Source organism: Schistocerca piceifrons, chromosome 8 (genome assembly GCF_021461385.2).
Source record: "Schistocerca piceifrons isolate TAMUIC-IGC-003096 chromosome 8, iqSchPice1.1, whole genome shotgun sequence".
Lineage (NCBI taxonomy): Eukaryota > Metazoa > Arthropoda > Insecta > Orthoptera > Acrididae > Schistocerca > Schistocerca piceifrons.
Genome location: NC_060145.1, coordinates 333,723,840 through 333,748,936, shown reverse-complemented (window position 1 = coordinate 333,748,936; position 25,097 = coordinate 333,723,840). Strand labels below are relative to the sequence as shown.

The 25,097-nt window shown below is 41.0% G+C and overlaps 1 protein-coding gene across 2 annotated transcripts in view; it reads left to right on the top strand.

The window, feature by feature from the left end:
* The window catches only part of LOC124711531 (phosphatidate cytidylyltransferase, photoreceptor-specific), a 111,100-nt gene extending 87,831 nt beyond the window's left edge, over positions 1–23,269 (top strand). For both annotated transcript variants that reach the window (XM_047241658.1, XM_047241659.1), the window contains 5 exons: positions 5–161; positions 345–497; positions 649–780; positions 19,204–19,338; positions 19,504–23,269. In XM_047241658.1, coding sequence (XP_047097614.1) covers positions 5–161; positions 345–497; positions 649–780; positions 19,204–19,338; positions 19,504–19,593 — 667 coding nt within the window. In that variant the 3' untranslated portion in view covers positions 19,594–23,269. The remainder of the gene's footprint in view (positions 1–4; positions 162–344; positions 498–648; positions 781–19,203; positions 19,339–19,503) is intronic.
* The last annotated feature ends 1,828 nt before the right edge of the window (positions 23,270–25,097 follow it).

The window sequence follows — 25,097 nt, the reverse complement described above, 5'->3', positions numbered from 1 at the left end:
GCAGGTTCATCGTGCCTGTTTCCATGATAGTGTGTAATGACATCATGGCATATGTATTTGGATTCTTTTTTGGACGCACTCCATTGATTCAGCTCTCACCAAAAAAAACTTGGGAAGGTTTTGTGGGAGGAGGAATCTCTACAGTAATTTTTGGACTCATTGTATGTATAATTCAGTTGCATTTCATAGTTTCTTGTGCTCTTGTATTATGCTTTACATTAAAAATAAGAATTGTGTCTCTGTTATTAATGACTGAATAAGTGAATTACTTAGAATTTTCATTCCATTTTCTAATCTAGGTATGTTAAAATATCAACAAAACTTCTCTGTATTTGTCTTTGTAGATGTCATATGTGATGTGTCAGTATCGCTACTTCGTATGTCCAATTGAGTATAGTGAAGCTCTTGGCCGAATGACAATGGAATGTGAGCCATCACCATTATTTCGCCCTCAAGAATATACGCTTCCTGAATCACTTGCTGGGGTTTTGCAGTTGGTATGTAATAATAATGAACAATTGTTTCTGAGTATTATTATCTACATCATGTGGTGGACAAGTTTTATGTGATAAGAGAAATGGAACATATGTACTTTCAAGTGTAGCCCTTTTTCATGAAATTTTCAAAGCACCTCTCTTTACATTTCAGTTTGGCATGAAGAACACAATAACGCTGTACCCTTTCCTGCTGCACTCTCTCTCAATGTCTATATTCAGCTCAGTCATTGGTCCATTTGGTGGCTTCTTCGCAAGTGGATTCAAGCGAGCTTTCAAGATAAAGGTGAGAGCTATAGCAATACAATTCCAGTAAAGTTATTGCCAAATGCCATTCCCACTATTCCCTGTCCCATTATTACAAAGGCAGTTTGTTGTTGAGATAGGGTCATGTCATTGAAAGAGACACAGTATTCCTTTATTTTCTATTTCTGATGATGTGTCACAGAGTTTCACTATTTGGAAGTTCAAAGCAGTTGAAGTACTACCAATATTTCTATTCCTTTCATTTCAGCTTATTTACATATGGCCATCCATATAGAATTTGAGTATTGCAAGGATGAGATATTTCAACAGAGAATTGAAGCTCTGTTGAATTTAACTTCATTTAATATACGAAAATTCACAAAAATTTCAATGGTGTTCAGAGTGCTGCAGCGCAGGCTCTATATATCGCAAGGTGCTGAAACATCATAGGTATGTTCATTTGTCGTTGTGCTCGCGGTGTATGCTGAAAAAATTAATAGCTCCAGTTTCTGACCACCAGATGAAAGTGTGCTGCTGTAAGCTGTCAGAATGTGAAATGTTTCCTGTTTTCACGTCAGTATGCTGTGTGTCATTTAGTGAAACATGTTCATTCTTTTTGTGAAGTCACTATCGGTGTAAAGGGTTATCAAGGTTGAAGTTTTCCTTGTAAAACAGAATGGCAGTTGAGAAGAAACACAGTGTTTTGCTGGTAAATTTGTTTTATCAGAAAGGCAGCAATAGCAGTGCTGCATTGTGGGAATTTCGCCGACAGAACCAGCTGCGAAGAGGCCCTATGTCAATAAAAGAAATTTGAAGAAACAGGTGAATTAGGTGGAACAGCAGAGACAGGCAAGCACCCTATTCCCATGACACTTGATAAAGTTGCTGCAGCTATAGCTGATCGTGCAGCACGTGCCTCAAATTCTGGAGCCAGTGCTCGAGCTGTGTCATGGGAGTTCTCTCTTCACATGTCAACTATTCATAAGATTTTGTGGTACATTTTTCACTGGCATCCCTACAAAATTCAGAATGTGCACCAAATGAAGCCCCAAGTTAGGCCTCAGTGCAGTGACTTTGCCCTTCGGTTTTTGGCATGCCACAAAATATTCTTTGGATGGACGAGACAGATTTTATTCTGCACAGTGCTGTAAATGCATAGAACTGTCGCATATGGGGTTCTGCTCCACCATGTGCTGTGCAGGAACATCCGGTGCACTCAGCCTACGTGACTGTGGTGTGGTTTCACAAGCTCCTTCGTTCTCGGTCTGCTTTTCTTCAAGATGACATCTTGAGGACGTGTTTGCTGTACAATGACATGTGCATGTTATAATGACCTCCATATGCAACATGTGATTCTTTTGCAAGAAGACAACTGTGTCCACGCTACTATTTTCATGCTGTATGATGTGACATCACAAGTCACTTGCCATGTGAAAAGTTTGGTTCAAGAAATCATCAGTAATGACTGCACCATCTCTGGGCAATTTCAAGAGGTGCGGCCTTCCAGATCCCCTGACCTAAATCCATGCGATTTCTGGTTGTGGGGATATCTGAAAGATCATATCTATCAGGGATGTATCCGGACTCTTCCTGATGACATATTGATCTGATAACACCGGATGTGCTGCGAGCAACAATCAACGATGCTGTGTTATGGATGCAGCATACTGCTGAGTTGTGAAACCATATTGAACACGTTGTAATTTGTGACCATATTCTAATAAATATAGAGAACCACTGTTATGTGTTTGATTATTCCTCCCCTTCTCCTGCACCCATACCACATCCTTATTGCTGATAGTGCCATATTTTCAACTGGCATACTCCATGAGTGCACCGATTTATTAATACACCTACAATGTTTCAGCATCCTGCGATGTATACAGCTCACACTGCAGCACTCGGAACACTGTCAGTTTAATTATAACCAACCAGCATCTTTCAGTTCATTGGTCCATATTCTGTGACTGTTCACAAAATTGGCATAGTCATTCCTGAGAAACATAACATCGAAAATTATAGAAAATACGTCTGTTTAAATTATAAGAAAACCTTAGAATTTTTTTTAGAAAACATGAAGGCAAATAGAAAATATATGCAGATAGCAGGATGCAAACCATCTACATTTAAATTCACAGATCCACACCTCTAGCCACTAAAGTGAACTGGTGTTATGTGAGTGTATGTTTGGTATCTGTGGCTGCTGATAATGACATGGCAGTGGAGAGCATGGAACCAACAATGTTGGCAACCAGCAAACCGTATGACAGCCATCGACAGGGGTGCCCTTGCCATGTGTACTGGAGAGAGGCTCTGGTTTCTTAAGCACCAGTTTAAGATGGCCACTGACTCTAGTCAGTTGGGTGTTTACTAGCTGAGCAGCTTGACATCTGGATATTCAATCACTTTAGCCATTTGCGTGTGTAGGGGAATCTCTTCTTTTGATCTCTTGATTACATGTGCAGTTGATGTTCTTCTGATCTCAACTGGTTTTTGCCCTTCAGATGTTACAATTCCCACTGTTGATGTCTTGGTGCATCTGGATATCATAAATTATGTCTTTGATGTTATGATGCTAAAGGCTTTAACTGCTGATCTGTCAAATAAATGACATTTAATTATAACAAATTGTACCATTGATGCTACATTTCTAATAAATGTTTGATGTGACACTGCCTTGAAATGGCATAATTTTGAAACACACATACATAATACGAAAACAGTAAAATTGGAAATTATTTAACCGTTATTGTAGAATTTATTTTCATTTCATTACAACAAATTGTACCGGAAGTTTTTGAGGGATCTTCAATGTGGTGATGCTTTGAAACAGTGTATATTCATAGGACTCATCAAGTACAGGATTCAACTGCAAAAGACATAATCTGTCATCTCCTAAATTCTGCTTGTGATGTAGAAAGCAATTTGCATCTTATTGGCCAAGTTTCCCTCCTTGAAGAAACAGTTCTACATGTGTTATTCAGTCTTTCACACTTTGGAATGCTCTAGAATGTGAGATTCCACATTGTGACCTCACAAGACTCAACCAGCTCTATGTCCATGAATGCTTTTTACATCCCATGTGAGGATGGCTTTACTGTGACCAAACTCATGCTCCGTTTCTAATGGCTTTGTGTCAGTGAGACATTAAACCTTTTTATCTTTCTTTCTAACAATCAGGATGTTTGTCAAAATTTTTGGTACCTACTGGCCACATAATCTGTATTAGCATAACAAGGAGAATACCCAAGTGTCTCTTGCTTTTAAAATAAGGGGTTATATTGCACTGAACATGTTAGCACTTTTGTCTTGTCCTCATATATGTGTTTGTGGGATTTATTGAAAACTGGAATACTTGTCATTGTCACAGTATACAGAATCCCAATGGGTAATTGAGCAAATTCCACAATAAAATTTGATGGTGTGTTTTGTGTCCTTCTGACAAGAAGGAAAAACTATTAACTTTTTGAGTTTTAACTTTGATTTCTTAAATGAATCTGACAGGAAAATGATTTTGTGAAGTTATCAGCCACTTAAAATTTAGGGTAAGCCATAAGGTACGCAACTTATTAGCTCAGGGTAGCAGTACATTGAGAAACTAAGTTTTAATACACGTAGGGGGCAAGGTGTTATGGTGGATAGTCGGAGGGGGTGGGGGGGGGGGGGGGGGGGAGGACCTCTCTGTAAACTCGTAACTCCACAAACGCCAATAACACCCAGCATACCTGACATGACATTTTCCAAAATTTTGAAAAAGTGTGTGTTTCAAGGAGGAGAGTTCCTCCAGGTGCGGCCCCACCATTGCAGTAAGTAAATAGTTGACCAACCACAGTTTGTGTTTCACAAAAGCCACTGTGCTTGAAGGCATAATGTTGTTGTTGTTGTTGTTGTTGTGGTCTTCAGTCCTGAGACTGGTTTGATTCAGCTCTCCATGCTACTCTGTCCTGTGCGAGCTTCTTCATCTCCCTGTACCTACTGCAACCTACATCCTTCTGAATCTGTTTAGTGTATTCATCTCTTGGTCTCCCTCTACAATTTTTACCCTCCACACTGCCCTCCAATACTAAATTGGTGATCCCTTGATGCCTCATAATATGCCCCACCAACCGATCCCTTCTCCTAGTCAAGTTGTGCCATAAATTTCTCTTCTCTCCAATTCTGTTCAATACCTCCTCATTAGTTATGTGATCTACCCATCTAATCTTCAGCATTCTTCTGTAGCACCACATTTCGAAAGCTTCTATTCTCTTCTTGTCTAAACTATTTATCGTCCATGTTTCACTTCCATACATGGCTACACTCCATTAAAATACTTTCAGAAACGACTTCCTGACACTTAAATCTATACTCGATGTTAGCAAATTTCTCTTCTTCAGAAACACTTTCCTTGCCATTCCCAGTCTACATTTTATATCCTCTCTACTTCGACCATCATCAGCTATTTTGCTCCCCAAATAGCAAAACTCCTTTACTACTGTAAGTGTCTCATTTCCTAATCTAATTCCCTCAGCATCACCCGACTTAATTCAAATACATTCCATTATCCTTGTTTTGCTTTTGTTGATCATCCATTCCATTCAACTGCTCTTCCAAGTCCTTTGCTGTCACTGACAGAATTACAATGTCATCGGCGAACCTAAAAGTTTTTATTTCTTTTCCATGGATTTTAATACCTACTTTGAACTTTTCTTTTGTTTCCTTTACTGCTTGCTCAATATACAGATTGAATAGCATCGGGAAGAGGCTACAACCCTGTCTCACTCCCTTCCCAACCACTGCTTCCCTGTCATGTCCCTCGACTCTTCTAACTGCCATCTGCTTTCTGTACAAATTGTAAATAGCCTTTCGCTCCCTGTATTTTATCCCTGCCACCTTCAGAATTTGAAAGAGAGTATTCCAGTCAACATCATCAAAAGCTTTCTCTAAGTCTACAAATGCTAGAAACATAGGTTTGCCTTTCCTTAATCTATCTTCTAAGATAAGTCGTAGGGTCAGTATTGCCTCAGGTGTTCCAACATTTCTACGGAATCCGAGCTGATCTTCCCCGAGGTCGGCTTCTATCAGTTTTCCATTCGTCTGTAAAGAATTCGCACTAGTATTTTGGAGCTGTGACTTATTAAACTGATAGTTCGGTAATTTTTACATCTGTCAACACCTGCTTTCTTTGGGATTGGAATTATTATATTCTTCTTGAAGTCTGAGGGTATTTCGCCTATCTCATACATCTTGCTCACCAGATGGTAGAGTTGTGTCAGGACTGGCTCTTCCAAGGCTGTCGGTAGTTCTAATGGAATGTTGTCTACTCCCGGGGCCTTGTTTTGACTTAGGTCTTTCAGTGCTCTGTCAAACTCTTCACGCAGTATCATATCCCCCATTTCATCTTCATCTACATCATCTTCCATTTCAATAATATTGTCCTCAAGAACATCGCCCCTGTATAGACCCTCTATATACTCCTTCCACCTTTCTGCTTTCCCTTCTTTGCTTAGAACTGGGTTTCCATCTGATATTCAAGCGCTGATAGAAAGCACCGAAGCCGAAATCGTTATAGGTACAGAAAGCTGGTTGAAGCCAAAGATAAATTCTGCCGAAATTTTTACAAAGGTACAGACGGTGTTTAGAAATGATAGATTGCATGCAACCAGTGGTGGAGTGTTCGTCGCTGTTAGTAGTAGTTTATCCTGTAGTGAAATAGAAGTGGATAGTTCCTGTGAATTATTATGGGTGAAGGTTACACTCAACAACCGAGCTAGGTTAATAATTGGCTCCTTTTACCGACCTCCCGACTCAGCAGCATTAGTGGCAGAACAACTGAGAGAAAATTTGGAATACATTTCACATAAATTTTCTCAGCATGTTATAGTCTTAGGTGGAGATTTCAATTTACCAGATATAGACTGGGACACTCAGATGTTTAGGACGGGTGCTAGGGACAGAGCATCGAGTGACATTATACTGAGTGCAGTATCCGAAAATTACCTCGAGCAATTAAACAGAGAACCGACTCGTGGAGATAACATCTTGGACCTACTGATAACAAACAGACCCGAGCTTTTCGACTCTGTATGTACAGAACAGGGAATCAGTGATCATAAGGCCGTTGCAGCATCCCTGAATATGGAACTTAGTAGGAATATAAAAAAAGGGAGGAAGGTTTATCTGTTTAGCAAGAGTAATAGAAGGCAGATTTCAGACTACCTAGCAGATCAAAATGAAAATTTCTGTTCCGACACTGACAATGTTGAGTGTTTATGGAAAAAGTTCAAGGCAATCGTAAAATGCGTTTTAGACAGGTACGTGCCGAGTAAAACTGTGAGGGACGGGAAAAACCCACCTTGGTACAACAACAAAGTTAGGAAACTACTGCGAAAGCAAAGAGAGCTTCACTCCAAGTTTAAACACAGCCAAAACCTCTCAGACAAACAGAAGCTAAACGATGTCAAAGTTAACGTAAGGAGGGCTATGCGTGAAGCGTTCAGTGAATTCGAAAGTAAAATCTATGTACCGACTTGACAGAAAATCCTAGGAAGTTCTGGTCTTACGTTAAATCAGTAAGTGGCTCGAAACAGCATATCCAGACACTCCGGGATGATGATGGCATTGAAACAGAGGATGACATGTGTAAAGCTAAATACTAAACACCTTTTTCCAAAGCTGTTTCACAGAGGAAGACCGCACTGCAGTTCCTTCTCTAAATCCTCGCACAAATGAAAAAATGGCTGACATCGAAATAAGTGTCCAAGGAATAGAAAAGCAACTGGAATCACTCAACAGAGGAAAGTCCACTGGACCTGACGGGATACCAATTCGATTCTACACAGAGTACGCGAAAGAACTTGCCCCCCTTCTAACAGCCGTGTACCGCAAGTCTCTAGAGGAGCGGAAGGTTCCAAATGATTGGAAAAGAGCACAGGTAGTCCCAGTCTTCAAGAAGGGTCGTCGAGCAGATGCGCAAAACTATAGACCTATATCTCTGACATCGATCTGTTGTAGAATTTTAGAACATGTTTTTTTGCTCGAGTATCATGTTGTTTTTGGAAACCCAGAATCTACTATGTAGGAATCAACATGGATTCCGGAAACAGCGATCGTGTGAGACCCAACTCGCTTTATTTGTTCGTGAGACCCAGAAAATATTAGATACAGGCTCCCAGGTAGATGCTATTTTTCTTGACTTCCGGAAGGCATTCGATACAGTTCCGCACTGTCGCCTGCTAAACAAAGTAAGAGCCTACGGAATATCAGACCAGCTGTGTGGCTGGATTGAAGAGTTTTTAGCAAACAGAACACAGCATGCTGCTATCAATGGAGAGACGTCTACAGACGTTAAAGTAACCTCTGGCGTGCCACAGGGGAGTGTTATGGGACCATTGCTTTTCACAATATATATAAATGACCTAGTAGATCGTGTCAGAAGTCCCATGCGGCTTTTCGCGGATGATGCTGTAGTATACAGAGAAGTTGCAGCATTAGAAAATTGTAGCGAAATGCAGGAAGATCTGCAGCAGATAGGCACTTGGTGCAGGGAGTGGCAACTGACCCTTAACATAGACAAATGTAATGTATTGCGAATACATAGAAAGAAGGATCCTTTATTGTATGATTATATGATAGCGAAACAAACACTGGTAGCAGTTACTTATGTAAAATATCTGGGAGTATGCGTGCGGAACGATTTGAAGTGGAATGATCATATAAAATTAATTGTTGGTAAGGCGGATACCAGGTTGAGATTCATTGGGAGAGTCCTTAGAAAATGTAGTCCATCAACAAAGGAGGTGGCTTACAAAACACTTGTTCGACCTATACTTGATTATTGCTCATCAGTGTGGGATCCGTACCAGATCGGGTTGACGGAGGAGATAGAGAAGATCCAAAGAAGAGCGGCGCGTTTCGTCACAGGGTTATTTGGTAACCGTGATAGCGTTACGGAGATGTTTAACGAACTCAAGTGGCAGACTCTGCAAGAGAGGCGCTCTGCATCGCGGTGTAGCTTGCGCGCCAGGTTTCGAGAGGGTGCGTTTCTGGATGAGGTATCGAATATATTGCTTCCCTCTACTTCTACCTCCCGAGGAGATCACGAATGTAAAATTAGAGAGATTAGAGCGCGCACGGAGGTTTTCAGACAGTCGTTCTTCCCGCGAACCATACGCGACTGGAACAGGAAAGGGAGGTAATGACAGTGGCACGTAAAGTGCCCTCCGCTACACACCGTTGGGTGGCTTGCGGAGTAAAAATTAGATGTAGATGTAGATGAAATATCTTACAATTTAAAATCTGGTTCCTAAATCTCTGTCTTACCATTATATAATCTATCTGAAACCTTCTAGTATCTCCAGGGTTCTTCCATGTATACAACCTTCTTTCATGATTCTTGAACCAAGTGTTAGCTATGATTAAGTTATGCTCTGCGCAAAATTCTACCAGGCGGCTTCCTCTTGCATTTCTTAGCCCCAGTCCGTATTCGCCTACTGTTTCCTTCTCTTCCTTTTCCTACTGTCAAATTCCAGTCACCCATGACTATTAAATTTTCATCTCCCTTCACTACCTGAATAATTTCTTTTATCTCATCATACATTTCATCAATTTCTTCATCATCTGCAGAGCTAGTTGGCATATAAACTTGTACTACTGTAGTAGTCCTGGGCTTCGTGTCTATCTTGGCCACAATAAAGCGTTCGCTATGCTGTTTGTAGTAGCTTACTCGCACTCCTATTTTTTTATTCATTATTAAACCTACTCGTGCATTACCCCTATTTGATTTTGTATTTATAACCCTGTCTTCACCTGACCAAAAGTCTTGTTCCTCCTGCCACTGAACTTCACTAATTCCCACTATATCTAACTTTAACGTATCCATTTCCCTTTTTAAATTTTCTAACCTACCTGCCCGATTAAGGGATCTGACACTCCACACTCCGATTCGTAGAACGCCAGTTTTCTTTCTCCTGATAACGATGTCCTCTTGAGTAGTCCCCGCCCAGAGATCCGAATGGGGCACTATTTTACCTCCTGAATATTTTACTCAAGAGGACGCCATCACCGAGCGAGGTGGCGCAGTGGTTAGACACTGGACTCGCATTCGGGAGGATGACTGTTCAATCCCGCGTCCAGCCATCCTGATTTAGGTTTTCCGTGATTTCCCTAAATCACTCCAGGCAAATGCCGGGATGGTTCCTCTGAAAGGGCACGGCTGACTTCCTTCCCCATCCTTCCCTAATCCGATGAGACTGATGACCACGCTGTCTGGTCTCCTTCCCCAAACCAACCAAGGACGCCATCATCATTTAACCATACAGTGAAGCCGTATGCCCTCGGGAAAAATTACGGCTGTAGTTTCCCCTTGCTTTCAGCCGTTCGCAGTACCAGCACAGCAAGGCCATTTTGGTTAGTGTTACAAGACCGGTCAGTCAATCATCCAGACCGTTGCCCCTGCAACTACTGAAAAGGCTGCTGCCCCTCTTCAGGAACCACATGTTTGTACAAGGCATAATAGAAGTTTTAAATAATTAATTATGTTGTCAGTACAAGCTGTTCGACTAATTCATAGGCAGACATCATAACTTTTGCAAAACGAATAATTACATTAGTTTGTGATCTGTCATTTTATGTGAATCAGTGGGTAGAATGAATCCTTTCAGTGGGTAGAATGAATCCTTTTTGAAGGTGGCAGAGTTTTGTTCTAGTGTAGGAACAACAGCAGAAAAATAGTAACTGATGTTTTGCGAACTACAAATGGGCTTGTTTGAAACTTAGAAAAAACCCAACTCATCCAGGTTTTTTGTGAAAACTTCCCCCACCTAAAGTTAACGTTGTGTACTATTAATAAATTATAATTGCAATAGAAAGTTCTAGGTTGTCAGGTGTGCATTGTGAAACTTAAACTAAAAAGAGCATATAGCCAGTCTGCTAAAACTCTTAGGTTCAGTCACTTCCATCATAAGAGTAACTGCCAGCTTAAGTAAACATGTATATTGTCTGTTTTTGTGTATTTAATACTTGCTGACAACCCAGTATTGCACTGGAATTAATTTTGCCAATTTTCTGTTAGAAATGAAAACAAAAGATGAAATGTTTTTCAAGTGAAATGTAGAAACAAATTCACTGTGCATCATGCAATAACATATTTGTGGAGATAAAATAAGCAGCATAAGTGGATACTGTGTGTGTAATATGTTGTGAGTAGAGTTAGTGGAAAAGAAGTAATAAATTTAAACTTCATGCATACTGTGGAATTTTTTGTGCATCTCATTGTTTACAGTGTTGTATCTCCTTAACTATATGTGGTAGCTTGATACATTTTTGTAGGTGCATTGAGTGGCATATGTGGATACTGGAGGACAGTAGGTTACCGTAGGTTGGGGCTGGGATAATTTTGGGAGATATGTGTTGTAAGGATAATTCCCATCTGCACAGTTCAAATAACATAGAGATGAAGGAGGGAGGATTCACATGGCTCAGGTAATGAAACAGCCATTGAAATAATTGCTGTACAGATGGGAGTTAGCCTTGCAACACATTCGCCAAACCTGAAAGTAATCCAGCCCTCACCTATAGTAACCTGCTGTCCCCACACCATCCACCCAACAGGTTCCACTCCCCTTTGTCCTGTCACCTCCCCTTTATTCATATCTTTCACCATTTTTGTATACCGCTCTCTGCCAACAACCTACTCATCTATCCCCTTCCCTTCATTCTTCACTCCCCCCCCCCCCCCCCCCCCCACTTCCTCCCCATTCCCCAGCCCCACAGCCTCCCAACACTGTGCCATTCAACAGTTTTGTCCTTACACACTGCCTCCCAACAGGACTCTTCTCTCGCCCCACCTGTACCCTGCTATCCCTTCCCCCTTGAGATTGTTACTTCCATTCTACATGATAGTTTACATTCCAGTCCGAGCTGCCAGAGATGGTGGTCACGCGTACGTGAGGTGTACTTGCTCGTGTGTGTGTGTGTGTGTGTTTCCTTTGCTGATGAAGCCTTTGGCTGAAAGCTAAAGTGTGTCTTTTCATTATGCCTATCTGCAACTCAGTGTTTCATCTTTACAGTGAGTAGCACTCTATCTTTCCCCTGTACTGCTAATATTCCAACCTGGAGTTTCCTTTGTTTTCTTTCACATACATATGTCCCTTTTTATAATACATATGGATCCTATGCAATAAATTTTTGGGTAACTCCTCATGTAAGCAAGCAGTATTCATTGGACAAAAGAATTGTGCGCTCTGTTCACTCATATACATCTTGCAGTCTTGTGTTTAAGTAGCTGACAATATTAACCCAACCTCACATACATTTAACCAGATATGAAATTTACAGTGTACAATGCATTACAGTTTCGGATTTATAGAGACATTCATTAACACAGTACTAGAAGGAAGGATAATCTTCTCTGACCTCTAGTGAATGTAACTTTTGTAGACATTTTAGAAGTCTATTTTGTTAGCAATTAGTGTACATAACACGAAGCCACCACCAATTACATTAGTGGTACATCATATGGTTAAAATAAATTTTATCTAAGTTAATAGCACTTGGTATCTTATAGTAAATCGTAATGACACACTGTGGTCACAGGTAAAAAGTAGATTTTTTAGGGAGGAAAAAAATCTTGTAGATTATTTAGGAGGGCGGGAAGGCAAAGAACAGAAAAAATACTCTTGTTTTGGAGTCATTTTTTGACATTATCTTCTGGTCCCTAGCCTAGCCCAACCCAACCCAGCCTAGCCTAGCCCAGCCCCTACCCCCTACCCCCCTACCCCGTACCTCCTACTCCCTAGCCCCTAGCCGACCCTAGACCCTAAAACTAAACAATAAAATTAAAACCTAACAGTAACCCCCCCAGTCGCCACTCTCATCCTGCACTAGCGCTGGTGTGTGTGTGTGTGTGTGTGTGTGTGTGTGTGTGTGTGTGTGTGTGTGTGTGTTTTCTCCAAGGAATGCATGTCTAATTCATAGACCATATTATTATCCCAGGAAGAGTTTGCACATTACACTACTCACAGTCTCTCTACCACTGTCTTTCTTCCCATTCTGTAAGTTCCCATGTGGGTTCTAGGGCTAGAATAGGACCAAGGTATTCCTAAAATGTAGACTTTCACGGCCGGAAATATCATGTCCATTGTAATTATCCGGGCTGTTATGCCGTGGTCGGTTGATGAAATCTGTGGTGATTCCCAATGTTTTGTCTCCGACTGCGGGAGACATCTTCAAGGGGGTCCGTAGCTTGATGGAAGGTCCAACACACACACTGGCTCGCTACTGACTGGGAATCACCACAGATTTCATCAACCGACCACGGCATAACAGCCCGGATAATTACAATGGACAAGGTATTCCTGCCTGTTGTAAGAGGTGACTAAAAGGAGTCTAAAACAATTTGACCTCTATGTGATGATCCTCTGTAGGGTTTGTACTCCAGTCTTCCAAATTTTACTGAAGAGCGGGCCAATTGTTACTTAGATGGTGCGTCATGTCCATCGTGCACGGAGATCTTTGGCCCACTTTATCATCGTGGACTTTCAGTTCCGTTCATTCTCCACCTTTTGGGTGTGGACGCCTTCCTGGGTGCGTTTTCCTCCATCCATTATGCAGTGTCATTTTGTGTGCCGTTGATGACCATGGACTTCTGTGCACCTCATATCCAGCACGGTAGCCAGTCTGTTGTTGTGGGGCCACCATGTACCCTGTTGGATGTAGCCTCCTGACCACACAGAGATTGCTCTGCTGATGCCTGCACTGTTAACTCCCCACGTATGTCAAGGAGTAGAGGCCCGTCACCCTGGGACATCGGGACTCCCGGTAATGGCCATCCTGCCAGGTGGCCTTTGCTGCAGCTGGTTGGCACCCGTGGGGAGGACTCCTGGTCGGAGGGGGCGGATGACACACCATGAAGCATACTACGTCGTCTCTTGCTGGTGGTCCCACACTAGCAGTCACTAAGCAGTTGAGGTCTAACTTCAGTGCAGAGAAATAGGATCCCAAATCATTCCCCTCCCTGGTCACTCCATGGCAGCGAACTTTATTCACCTCGTTACCTTGTACATACGAGAGTTGATGGGGAATCTTTCGTCAATGAAGCCTCAGTTTTTTGTGGAGCATTTAGAAGACAAGTTTGGGGAGGTGGAGGGATTGTCCAAAATGCGATCTGGGTCAGTCTTGATTAAAACAGCATCTTCTGCTCAGTCATGGGCATTACTCGCCTATGACAAGCTGTGGGATGTTTCTGTTTCCGTCACACCCAATAAGAGCTTAAATATGGTCCAAGGTATTATATTCCACAGGGACCATCTTTTGCAATCTGATGAGGAGCAGCGCGCCAACGTAGAGCGAGGAGGTCTTCATTTCATCTTGGCCTTCAAGCGTGATGGTCTACCGCTGTGATATGAAACCATATATCCCTCCCCCAATGCAGTGTCATAAGTTTGGGCATATGTCTTCCCGCTGTACTTCCAGCTTCATCTGTCGAAATTGTGAATGTGTCAATACCCTATGTGCCCCGCTCCCATCTGTGTCAACTGCGGAGTGCGCCATTCCCCTTGCTCACCGGACTACAGGATTCTACACAAAGAAAGGAAAATAGTGGAACAGAAGACACTGGACCGACTGACCTACACTGAGGCTAAGAGGAAATTTGAGAGGCTACATCCTATGTGTATGACATGCACTTATGCCACCACTACAACAACAGTTTTAACACCTTTGGTTCTGCCGTATACCGTTGGCTCTCAGAGCCGTCAGACTCCACCTGCCCCTTGATGGTGGGGAGGGGGCACTTCTGTCCCTGTTGTTCCTGCACCACTTACTTCCAGAGCAACGCCCCACCAACCATCAGTGACATCAGCCCCCAATTCTCAGCCGGAGAAGCGCAAGTCTTTTTCTGCTCCTCTCTCTAGGAAGGGGTCCCTTGGGTCACTCCCTTCCCACGTTCCTACCAGTGGCGAAGCAGACACTCACTAGTGGCTGAAGCACCCACAGGTAGATGGTCGTAGGGCTTCACAGTCCTCTTCAGTCCCTGAGACTGAATCAGTGAAGCCCTCCCAGCCAGAAGAACCTAAGGAGCACCGAAGAAACCAAAAAAGGAAAAGACCCCCAAGAACCAAGTCAGTGCAGTGGCACCCACACCACCACTACCTACAAGCTCTGCATCTGAGGATGAAGTGGAGATTCTGGCACCTGCTGAGGATGTACATCGCTGGGCCCTCAGACACAGTGGATGTGGATCACACAGGTACTCAATCAGTGGCAGGAGGTGACCCTGAGGTGTAAACTGCCTCGTGGATCGTTTCATGCCTTCCCAGCCTCACAATAACGTCATCCTCCAGTGGAATTGCTACGGTTTTTTCCACTACCTGGCTGAGCTAGAGCAGCTGTTAGGCTTTACACCTGCTTTCTGCATTGCCCTCCAGGAAACGTGGTTCCCAGCAATGCAGTCCCCTGCGCTCCGCTGCTGTAGGGGTTATTAAAATAACCATAGCGAATTATATGAGTGGGGTCTCTGGAGCCAACTCCAGATTTTTGTCCAAAATTTCATGTCATTCCATACTTTCCGTGTCCAAGTTGGTGCCTGTCGTAGTTCCCCCATATCCAGGAGATTGCGGTACTGCAGGGCTCTGTATTGATTGTATCTCTATTTTTACTGGCCATTAATGGTCTAGCAGCAGGTGTAGAGCCACCATCTCTGTATGCAGACGACTTCTGCATTTCGTACTGGTGTTGCTGAGTGGTGCCTACAAGGAGCTATCCATAAAACACAGTCATGGGCTGTAGCCCATGGCTTTCAGTTTTCAGCTGCAAAGTCGTTTGTCACGCACTTCTATCGGTGTCATACCATTCATCTGGAACCATAACTTTACCTTAATGACGATCCCCCCACCGTAGTGCAGACATATCGATTCTTAGGACTGGTTTTCAATGCCCGATTGACTTGGCTTCCTCACCTCAGTCAGCTTAAGCGGAACTGCTGGCAGCACCTCAATGCAGCAGCACCTCAATGCCCTCCGCTGCCTGAGGAACACCAACTTTTGTGCAGATCACTCAACACTGCTGCATCTCTACGAAGCCCTTGTTCAATCCTACTTTGACTATGGGAGTCTGGTTTATGGCTTGGCAGTACCCTCAGCGTTGCGTTTACCTGACCCAGTGCGCTGCTGTGGTGTTCGACTGATGACGGGAGCCTTTAGGAGGAGCCCGATGACCAGCATACTGGTGGAGGCTGGAGTCCCTGCATTGCAGATCAGACATACACAGCTGTTTGCCAGTTATGTTGCACACATTTGTAGCTCTCCCTAGCACCTGAATTATCGTCTCCTTTTTCCAACTGTGGCAGTTCATCTCCCGCATTGGCGGCTGAGGTCAGGGCATATGATTGCAGTTCGTGTCCGATCCCTTCTCTCTGAACTGGAGTCCTTCCCTTTACCACCTCTACACAAGGTCCATTCACATACACCTCCGTGATGTAAACCTAGGCTGAAGCTCCTTCTGCATCTTTCGAATGGCCCTAAGGACTAACTTCACCCCGTGGGCCTCCGCTGTCGCTTCCTCTCGATTCTTGACATGTCCCAGGGCTCTTAAGTGGTTTACACCAATGGCTCGATGGCTGATGGTCATGTTGGCTTTGCCTATGTTCACAGAGAACAGATTGAACAGCACTACTTGCCAGATGGCTGCAGTGTTTTCACTGCAGAGCTGGCGGCCCTGTCTCATGTTCTTGAGCACACCCATTCATGCCCTGGCGAGTCGTTTGTTCTCTGTACTGACTCCTTGAGCAACCTACAAGCTATCGACCTGTGCTACTCTCACCAACCTTTGGTAGTGACCATTCAGGAGTCCCTCTATTCGCTGGAACAGTCCAGTCGTTCAGTGGTGTTTGTCGGACACATCGGCATCCCAGTCAACGAACTTGCTGAAAGGCTGTCCGAACAGGCTACACAGAAACCACTTCTGGAGATCGGCATCCTGGTAACTGAACTGCACTCATTATTATGCCGCAGGGTTTTTGGCTTTGGGAGACAGAATGGCATAACCTCAATATGCACAACAAACTGCGTGCCATTAAGGAGGCTACAAATGTTTGGAAGTCTTCCTTGAAGGCCTGTTGCAGGGACACTGTGTTCCTCTGCCGGCTCTGCATTGGCCACACTTGGGTGACCCATGGCTATCTCCTGCCCCATGAAGACCCACCTCAGTGTCGGTGCAGCACCCGTTTGACAGTGGCCCATATTCTGTTGCACTGTCCTACTTTGGCTCCCCTACATCATCATCTTTGGTTATCGGACTCGTTACTGTTAATTTTAGCAGACAACGCCTCAACTGCTGATTTGGTTTTACGTGTTATACCCGAGCGTTGGTTTTATCATTCGATCTAAGTTTTGGCGCATGTCCTTTGTCTGTCTGTGTCCTCCACCCTAGTGCTTTTAGGCTGGAGGTTTTAATGTGTTTGAGAGTGGCTAACTTATCCTTTTTATTCTCATGGTCAGCCAGCCATGGTAATTTGATCTCGTGTTTTACTCTCTTATCCGTGTTTCGTGCATCTCTGTGATGTTCTTATCCATTTTAGTGTTCAATGTCCTTTATTCATTCTTGTGGTTTTTTCTTTCTTCCAGCTTTGTGTTGTATGCCTCATTTTTTTTACTCTCACCTTTGTGGAATTATTTTAATTGGAACAAGGGACCAATGACCTAGCAGTTTTGTCCCTTCACCCCTCTTTAAACCAGCCAACCATTCTGTAAGTTCAAGGGTGTGTTTGGCTGTATTGAAATTATAGCTATAAAACTCATTGACAACCTACCTTAAGAAATAAAGTGTTTGACAGATAGCAGAAGTGTTTTCAATTGCACATTAATGTTGTTTGTCCCTTTCAAGTCTGATAATGTAAAGGAATGTTTAAACAGAAATAAGCAAATAATTATAAGTGTGCAAAACTTAAGTGCAGGAGTAACTTTCACGTGATATGTCACTGCCAAGTACCAGCTCGATGAAACTTGGACCATATGTAGGAAGAACTGCTACAGTATAGTACATAAGGGAACTGAAAGGACTATCCAAGGACATGAACAGAAATGACACATTTATTCAAAGATAGTAATTACAGTAATTACACTGAAGTTACTGTGATTTATGATTGTCAGGACAAAGTTCTTAATAAGGTGAGTGATAGCCATGGATCAGTGCATGCACTGCAACATGCTCCCACGCTGCCCACAATGTTGGTAAAAGGTTCTTGTGGTAGTGTGTTCCAGTCTCCACTGGCACAATTGACAACTGTTGGATGGTTGTTGGCGCATGTGGACTGATGCAGTACTTCTCCCAACCACATCCCACACATGCTCAGTGGGATTTAAGTCTGCAAGAATAGGCAGGACAGTCCATTTGCTGGATATCCTGTCTTTCCAAGAGCCCATCCACCTGCTCTCTTTGACGTGGTCATGGATTGTCATCCATAAAAATGAAGTCGGTGCAGAATGCATTACTGAAAAGATGCACGTGGGAAAGGAGTACAGTGTCATAATAACACTGACTAGCAAGTGCACTGTGTTCAAAGATTTGGAGGTCAATACAGCCATTCAACATTATGCCTCCCCACACTGTAACACCTGGACCACCAAAACAGTCATGTTTGACAATGTTCCTACCTCTCACCATATGAGAGTATGGTCCCAGAGATTTGTTGAACATGGTTGTTTTGTAGGTCCAGGTTTTACGATGTGGGAAGGCATAGTGGTGTGGGTATGCTCACTGGAAAAATTATTGTGATGCTGTAATCCTTCTCAATGTGTTTCTTATGGGCTGCATTTGGCCCTGACTTCATTTTTATGGATCACAATGCATGACTGCATCAAACAGTGCAGGTGTAGGAGCCCTTGAAATGAAAGGAAATTCACAGAATGGACTGACCTGCTCATTCTCCCAACTTAAATCTCGCCAGGCACATGTGGAATGCAATGGGGAGACACATTGCAGCATGTGTATATGCACCAATAACCATCCAGCAGTTGTCAGCTGCGTTGGTGGAGACTGGGATGCCCTGTCACAAGAACTCCTTGCCAACATTGCCATCCATTGTGATCACCCACCCTATTAAGAGACATGTTTCAAATTTTGTAATATTCAGGGGAGCATAATAAGTAGCAGTGACTTCAGTGTCATTATTGTCTTGAAATATAATGGTCATTTCTGTTTGCATGTTTCTTTCAGTTACCTTCTGTACTAACTTTGGCAATTCTTTCTATGTGTTGTCCAAGTGTGACTGAGCAATGTTACTTGGCTGTGACACCTCATGTGAAAGAGTGTTGGACAGCACTGTGTAATATATAATTCGCAGAGGCCACATCATAATGTGTATTATGAATGTACAATTCAGCTAAACGTAAGAGTTCTGAACTACTCACTAGTAACTAGACACCTAAAATTGCCCTGAGTATCAAAGTTATTTTAAGAAATCATCTCTCTTTCTCTTGGCAAATAGGACTTTGGTGACATAATACCTGGACATGGAGGAATTATGGACCGCTTTGACTGTCAGTTCCTGATGGCAACATTTGTGAATGTTTACATTTCAAGTTTCATTCATACAGCTTCTCCTCAAAAATTATTACAGCAGGTAAGTTACATTGTATTCTTTCACCTACAGTTTTGTAAGTTCATATAGAGTAAAACTTTCTAGGTAAGTTACATTGTATTCTTCCATTTACTGTTTTATAGGTTCATATAGAGTGGAACTTTCTTGATATATAATTCTTTATTTTGTACCATTTCATTTTTTCAGGTTTACAACCTGAAACCAGAGCAGCAACTGCAACTGTTCTATACACTTAAAGAAACCCTGGAAAACCGTGGAATCCTTAATTTGCAGTAACATCTCACAGCGGAGTCATATAAAGTTGTATGATGAAGTATCCTAACTAATAAGCCACTTAATTCCTCCCCCCTTCCCTTTTTTTCCAATTATTTCCCCAAAAAAAGTGCAATGACTCTAAAAGTGTAGCAGGGCACCCATCTTCATCTCTCCCAGTGCACATGATGTTCTTCACAGCTGTGACAGCAGTTCTCATGGCTGATACCAAACTATACATACATCAGTTCATTGTGTTCCAGGCCAGGTACCTTCGTGTTAGGTACCAAACTCTGAACTATGTCATCACCCACATCTTTATCTATATGCACAAACCATCAAGTACACAGCTACTGTGAATTAAGATCTGCTTTTTTATGCAATCTTCTTTAGTGTTTTATAGGAACTATAACCAGAAATCTCTTTGCTTGCATAATGAAGTTATCTATGCATAACCATGTTTTGTTTGTCTCTTTGTATTTGAAATTCTCACTTTGTCCTCAATGTATTTGTTTTACATTTGCTGCATGTCACATGTCACACAATAAGTGACATGCATCAGATGCCTGCCCCCCCTCCTGATCTGTGCCCCCTCTTCCTGTCTCCCAAATATATCTCCTAATGAGTAGCTTGCAAGTTCAGTATGAGGAGAAAGAGAGAGTGGGAGAGACAGAGAATACAAAACAAGAAATTTATATGAAAGATTTGCTTTTCATTAATAATAAATTACTTTCCTAGATAATTTCAGATATTAGTTTATTCTGAGTAGTATGAAACAAAAAATATTTATTTGTCAGGTTGTGCACTTCTCATTGTAACAATGGTTTGAGACACTACAGGTGTCATGGAATTTAACATATGTTAACCATAATCTTTTTCTGTTATGTTAAAGCTTATAAGAGCATAAATATTTCATGGAAAATTTTGATCTCTGCTTGTTGTTGTAATTGTATGATTGGTTGTGAGTGGATGACTTTCACAGTTCAACAATTTTAACAACAAAGTTAACTGTTAGTGAGTCACAGGAAGGTTATCCTTCAATTGAAAGTTCAGGTCCATCCCACAAGAGCTGCTACACAAGAAAAGCTTTGTCTTTATGTTTTATTCATACTATTGTGAAAGCCAATCCATCCCCAGTTGAAACTGTTTGATTAAGACCATGTTGAAATGTGTGACAAATGTATATTTTGCATGCAGAATAGTGTTAATTAAGTTATAGTATTGATTGTTTTATTGCTGCTTGATTCCTGACTACAAGTAATTGGACTTAGTGTAACCTTGCATTTTAGGTTTATATATTTTTTACATGGCTGAAAAGCTGTTATAATAATAATATACTTATTTGAAAAAGAAGTGATTATCAGTTGACAAAAGATGATTAAAATTCTAAAATCATAATATAAAATTATAAAAAGGAAGTTACAGACTGTAAGAACTCAGTAAAAAAACCTAGTCCATATGCATGCAGATTATAATAGAAGAGACATAGAGTAACTGTCTAGATACACAACTGAAATTTTTGGCACAGAAATTTGTCTGTCATGACAATTCCCCCAGAGTAACAATGTCCCCCACATCTCCATCCCTGTCACTTTCTGCATATTATTCATTCTTATCACTTCTCTGTAACTCTTGAAAAAATAACTTTTGTTTAAAATTTTTGAGCTGTGCTGTATTCCTCATAGTGCTACCATCTATCCTTCATAACCATCCCTGCCTCCTTTTCTTACATGTCTTAGTATAATTTGTCTTTGATAACAAGTGAGCAGCTGCTTTATATTACTTTTGTAAGCCTTGGAATGCCTAATACCTACAGAGTTTTTTTATTTTTCTTCATTGATAAAGATTGACTAATCTTCTATTGGCTGAAGCATTTGGATGTAGGAGATAGATTTGAGAAATTTTATTTGTAATTTATAATTTTTTCTTTGGTATGACCACACTAAAAAAATTATTTGGAAACAATATGATTCCTCTAAGATTTGTATATGTGCACACTAATATGTGCCACAGATTCTTTGATTTTATTGTACAACAAAGTAAAAATGAAGAAACAGTATTTGCCTTTGGAAACATAACTGATTAATTCCACATTTAATTCAAGCTCTTAGCTCTCTAAGAATACTAGAGTATTTGAATGATGATCTGGAAATGTAATCGTGAATTGGTACTTACTTTATTGTTACATATGGATGACATTCCTAAGCTGATTTTTTATCAGTATTTCTAACTTTATAAAATAACTTCGTTGAAGCCTTGCCTCTTTTGATCCTGACTTCTTAATTTGAGAGCAGTGTAAATAATTGAAGGGGGACAAAGAGTTTAACTTTTTCATATTGACAGATACTTAAAAATTAATTATACCTGCGTGCTTTAGTGCAGTATGCAAATGCGATTTCACCATTTGGTCCTAGACATTGCTGAATATAACTATCTCAGCATTTTATAACTCAATAGAATGAAAATTATTAAATCAGAGTAACGGTAATTACTACTTAGAAATATCTTCACCTCAGGTGAACAATTCAAATACAGTCCAGTAAGAGTGTCTCATCTACTGATTTTATATTTATGCACCAGGAGATCACTGTATTTTTAGGCCAAGTACAACTACTTCATTTCAAAATGCATTTCTCGTGGACGAAAAGACTGAAGGAAGTAATGAATTCATGTTTAATGTTCTTTTATTTAATTTGAAATTTTTACACAAAGTGCAATAATTTAATGTTCCCCATAAAATGAATGTTTAAATGTGTTGTGTGTTTGGATTTACTAATATTAATATTATTTATTACATTAATAAATGCAATATTGCAATTGACTGGAAGAAGGATTGACATCAAAAGTCCAGAATGGAAGGAAGGGAATTGGGGGGGGGGGGGGGGCTGTGAATCGTTTGATTTTCAGTTTATTCAAGTAGAGAAAAACTGTCATAGTCAGTTTTAAATAATCTATAATCTTTCTGCTGGCTGTTTTGATGTTCTGTTCCTGTAGAAGTGTCTGTGTACAAGTCTACCCAAACCCTTATTCCAGTTTGTGAACTTGGAAGTAGCAATCGTTCACAACAGTCATGTGTGCCCATAAATGTTACCTACATTTGTCTCAATGTCTGTATAAGTCGATGTGCTATTGTGTGATCCAATTATTACTCCTTAATTTTTATTATTAAACAAAGAATATCTAGTCAGTGTTTTTTGTTAGTATAGAATGAAATGCATGACATCTACAAGTATTATTCCAAAGATGATGTCTTATTATATGTGATGCGTGCATTTAGTTTTTAGATCTGTAGGGACCATTACTACCAAATTGACTCTGAATGTGGCAGTGTTGTGTGAATCCATCTTAGGTAGTAAGTGAAATGTGTTTTAGAATAAAGTCCATTTTATATGATTTAGATTATGGTCCATAAAAAAAGGGCAAGGTAGATGGCATTCACACATCTCTCCTACATAGCAATTTGTTCGTAATAATGCATATATTATGATGATATATTAGAGAGGAGATGTCTTTACTTGGTAGTACACGTAATTTTTACATGTTCTGTAACTGGTGTTTAAGCTGATGATTAATGTTTGTTGTTATATATATAGGCATTTATATCAAATGTTAGTAATGTACCTGTATCTCCTGTTGTTAATTCAAATGTTTTATCTCCATTTTGTTTAATTTCTACTTCTGTGTTATTTTAATAAAGCATTCCAACAAATCATCTGTGTATTATTTGATAGAATGTCCAGGATGGAATAACAACAGTCCTGTCCCTGCCATGTCCCTGCACACTCCCGCAGGTCTGCTACTGTGCTAATATCTCTGGCATAGGCACGTCCACGAAGCTCTCACTAAGTTAAGTGATTAATATTGAAATAAGAGCTAATTTAGTTAATATTACATTTTAGACTAGTGCATTTACTTCTTTGCTGGGCTATCTGATGAAGGTTTCACTTTTCTGAGCATATTCAGATCGAAAAGAAAGTATTTTGTAAAGGCCAATAGTCATTAACTTTGTTTACATTTAGGCATAAATTTCGGGCAAGTGTAGATGTTTATTTTTTTGGCTAGACGTTGCAGTTCAAAGTTAAATTAATTTGTGTCTGTCATACTGACTTTAGGTAGTTAATTAGAACTTTCAAAAGTGAGTTTAAAAGTTTATTTGCATTAGCATTTAGGTACGTGTTAGTACAGGCTGTGAAACATCAGTGGTCTTGTGCCAAGTTATTCTATGCTTTTGTGTAAATTTTTCTATCAAATAATATGCGACAAATGTGGTGGTTACCATAGAAATCTGAAGGAAGGGGTGTTCTGTGAAGACTGTAGGTTATGGTTTCATTGGGGCAAAAGTAGCAGTGAGGAAGTATTGGTAGATCATGAGGCTCCTCCATGGCAATGTAGGTTATGTAGAAAGGACAGGAGGCAAAGATTTGTTGCCCTTAAGGCTGAATTAGAAAATGCGTATTTGGAATTATGTAGGCTAAGGGGGGGAAAAGAGATGGGGTGCAGGGAAAAGGTAGCAAGCAAAGGGTGAAAAAGGGAAACTGTTAAAAAACTTTAGAAATTCTGTTAATAAATAGGTTTGGCTTGCTACCTGAAGTAGTAGAGGAAGGGCTTCATCCATATGTAGCTGAGTGTAGGTTGAAGCAGAATAGTAGCTTAAAGAAAAAAGACAGGTCAGGATCAAATCAGAATAGAAAAAGAAGAATTCTGCTCCTAGGTAGCAGTCATGAAACCAAGTGCTAGCCTTAGCCAGGTGACAGAAAACTTAGGTCAGCTATGCAAGGACTTTGAGAAGGAAGATCAGGTAATTATAGTTGGGGAGCATGAAACAGCATGGCTATGAATCCAAGATGTAGTATTAGGAGTGACCTGTACAAAATGGGCACACAAATGTGGGGTTTGTGGAGGTCTTTCAGCAACATGATCGGCCCTGGGTAAATGCTGCTCTAAGGCATGTTAACACTGAGCTGAACAGGATGCTCCAGACACTGGCAAAATCTCACATGAGTGTTGTTCCAGTTGATGCTATTGGTAGGTGGGGATATGCTACACATAGCCTGCACCTAAATAGGAAGGGGAAGGGGAAGTTAGCTTCTCTATTAGCAGATACTGTAAAGGGGGCCACAGTCACACAAGGGATGATCCCTGCTGTTAATGGGACCAGGCAGACAGGTATTTTTAGGTTAAAGCCAAAGTCCAGACAGACAGTAATCAAGAAAAATAGAATAAAAGAAGCTTCATGTACAGTAAATAGGGATAAAGCTAAGGGTAGTATCAATTTACTTCATCAAAACATCATGGGAATAAAAAATGAAGTAGATGAGCTGTTATTGTGTATAGATGATCCCAAAAATAAGCATGAGATTGATATATTTTGTCTGTCTGAACACCATGTAACTGTGGGGATGGAAAGTGTCAATATAAATGGGTACTATTTAGCATCTTACACTTGCAAATCTAGCATGGATAAAGGAGGGTTGCCATTTACACAAAATAAGGACATAGGTACAAAACAGTAGGAGTGAGCAAATTTT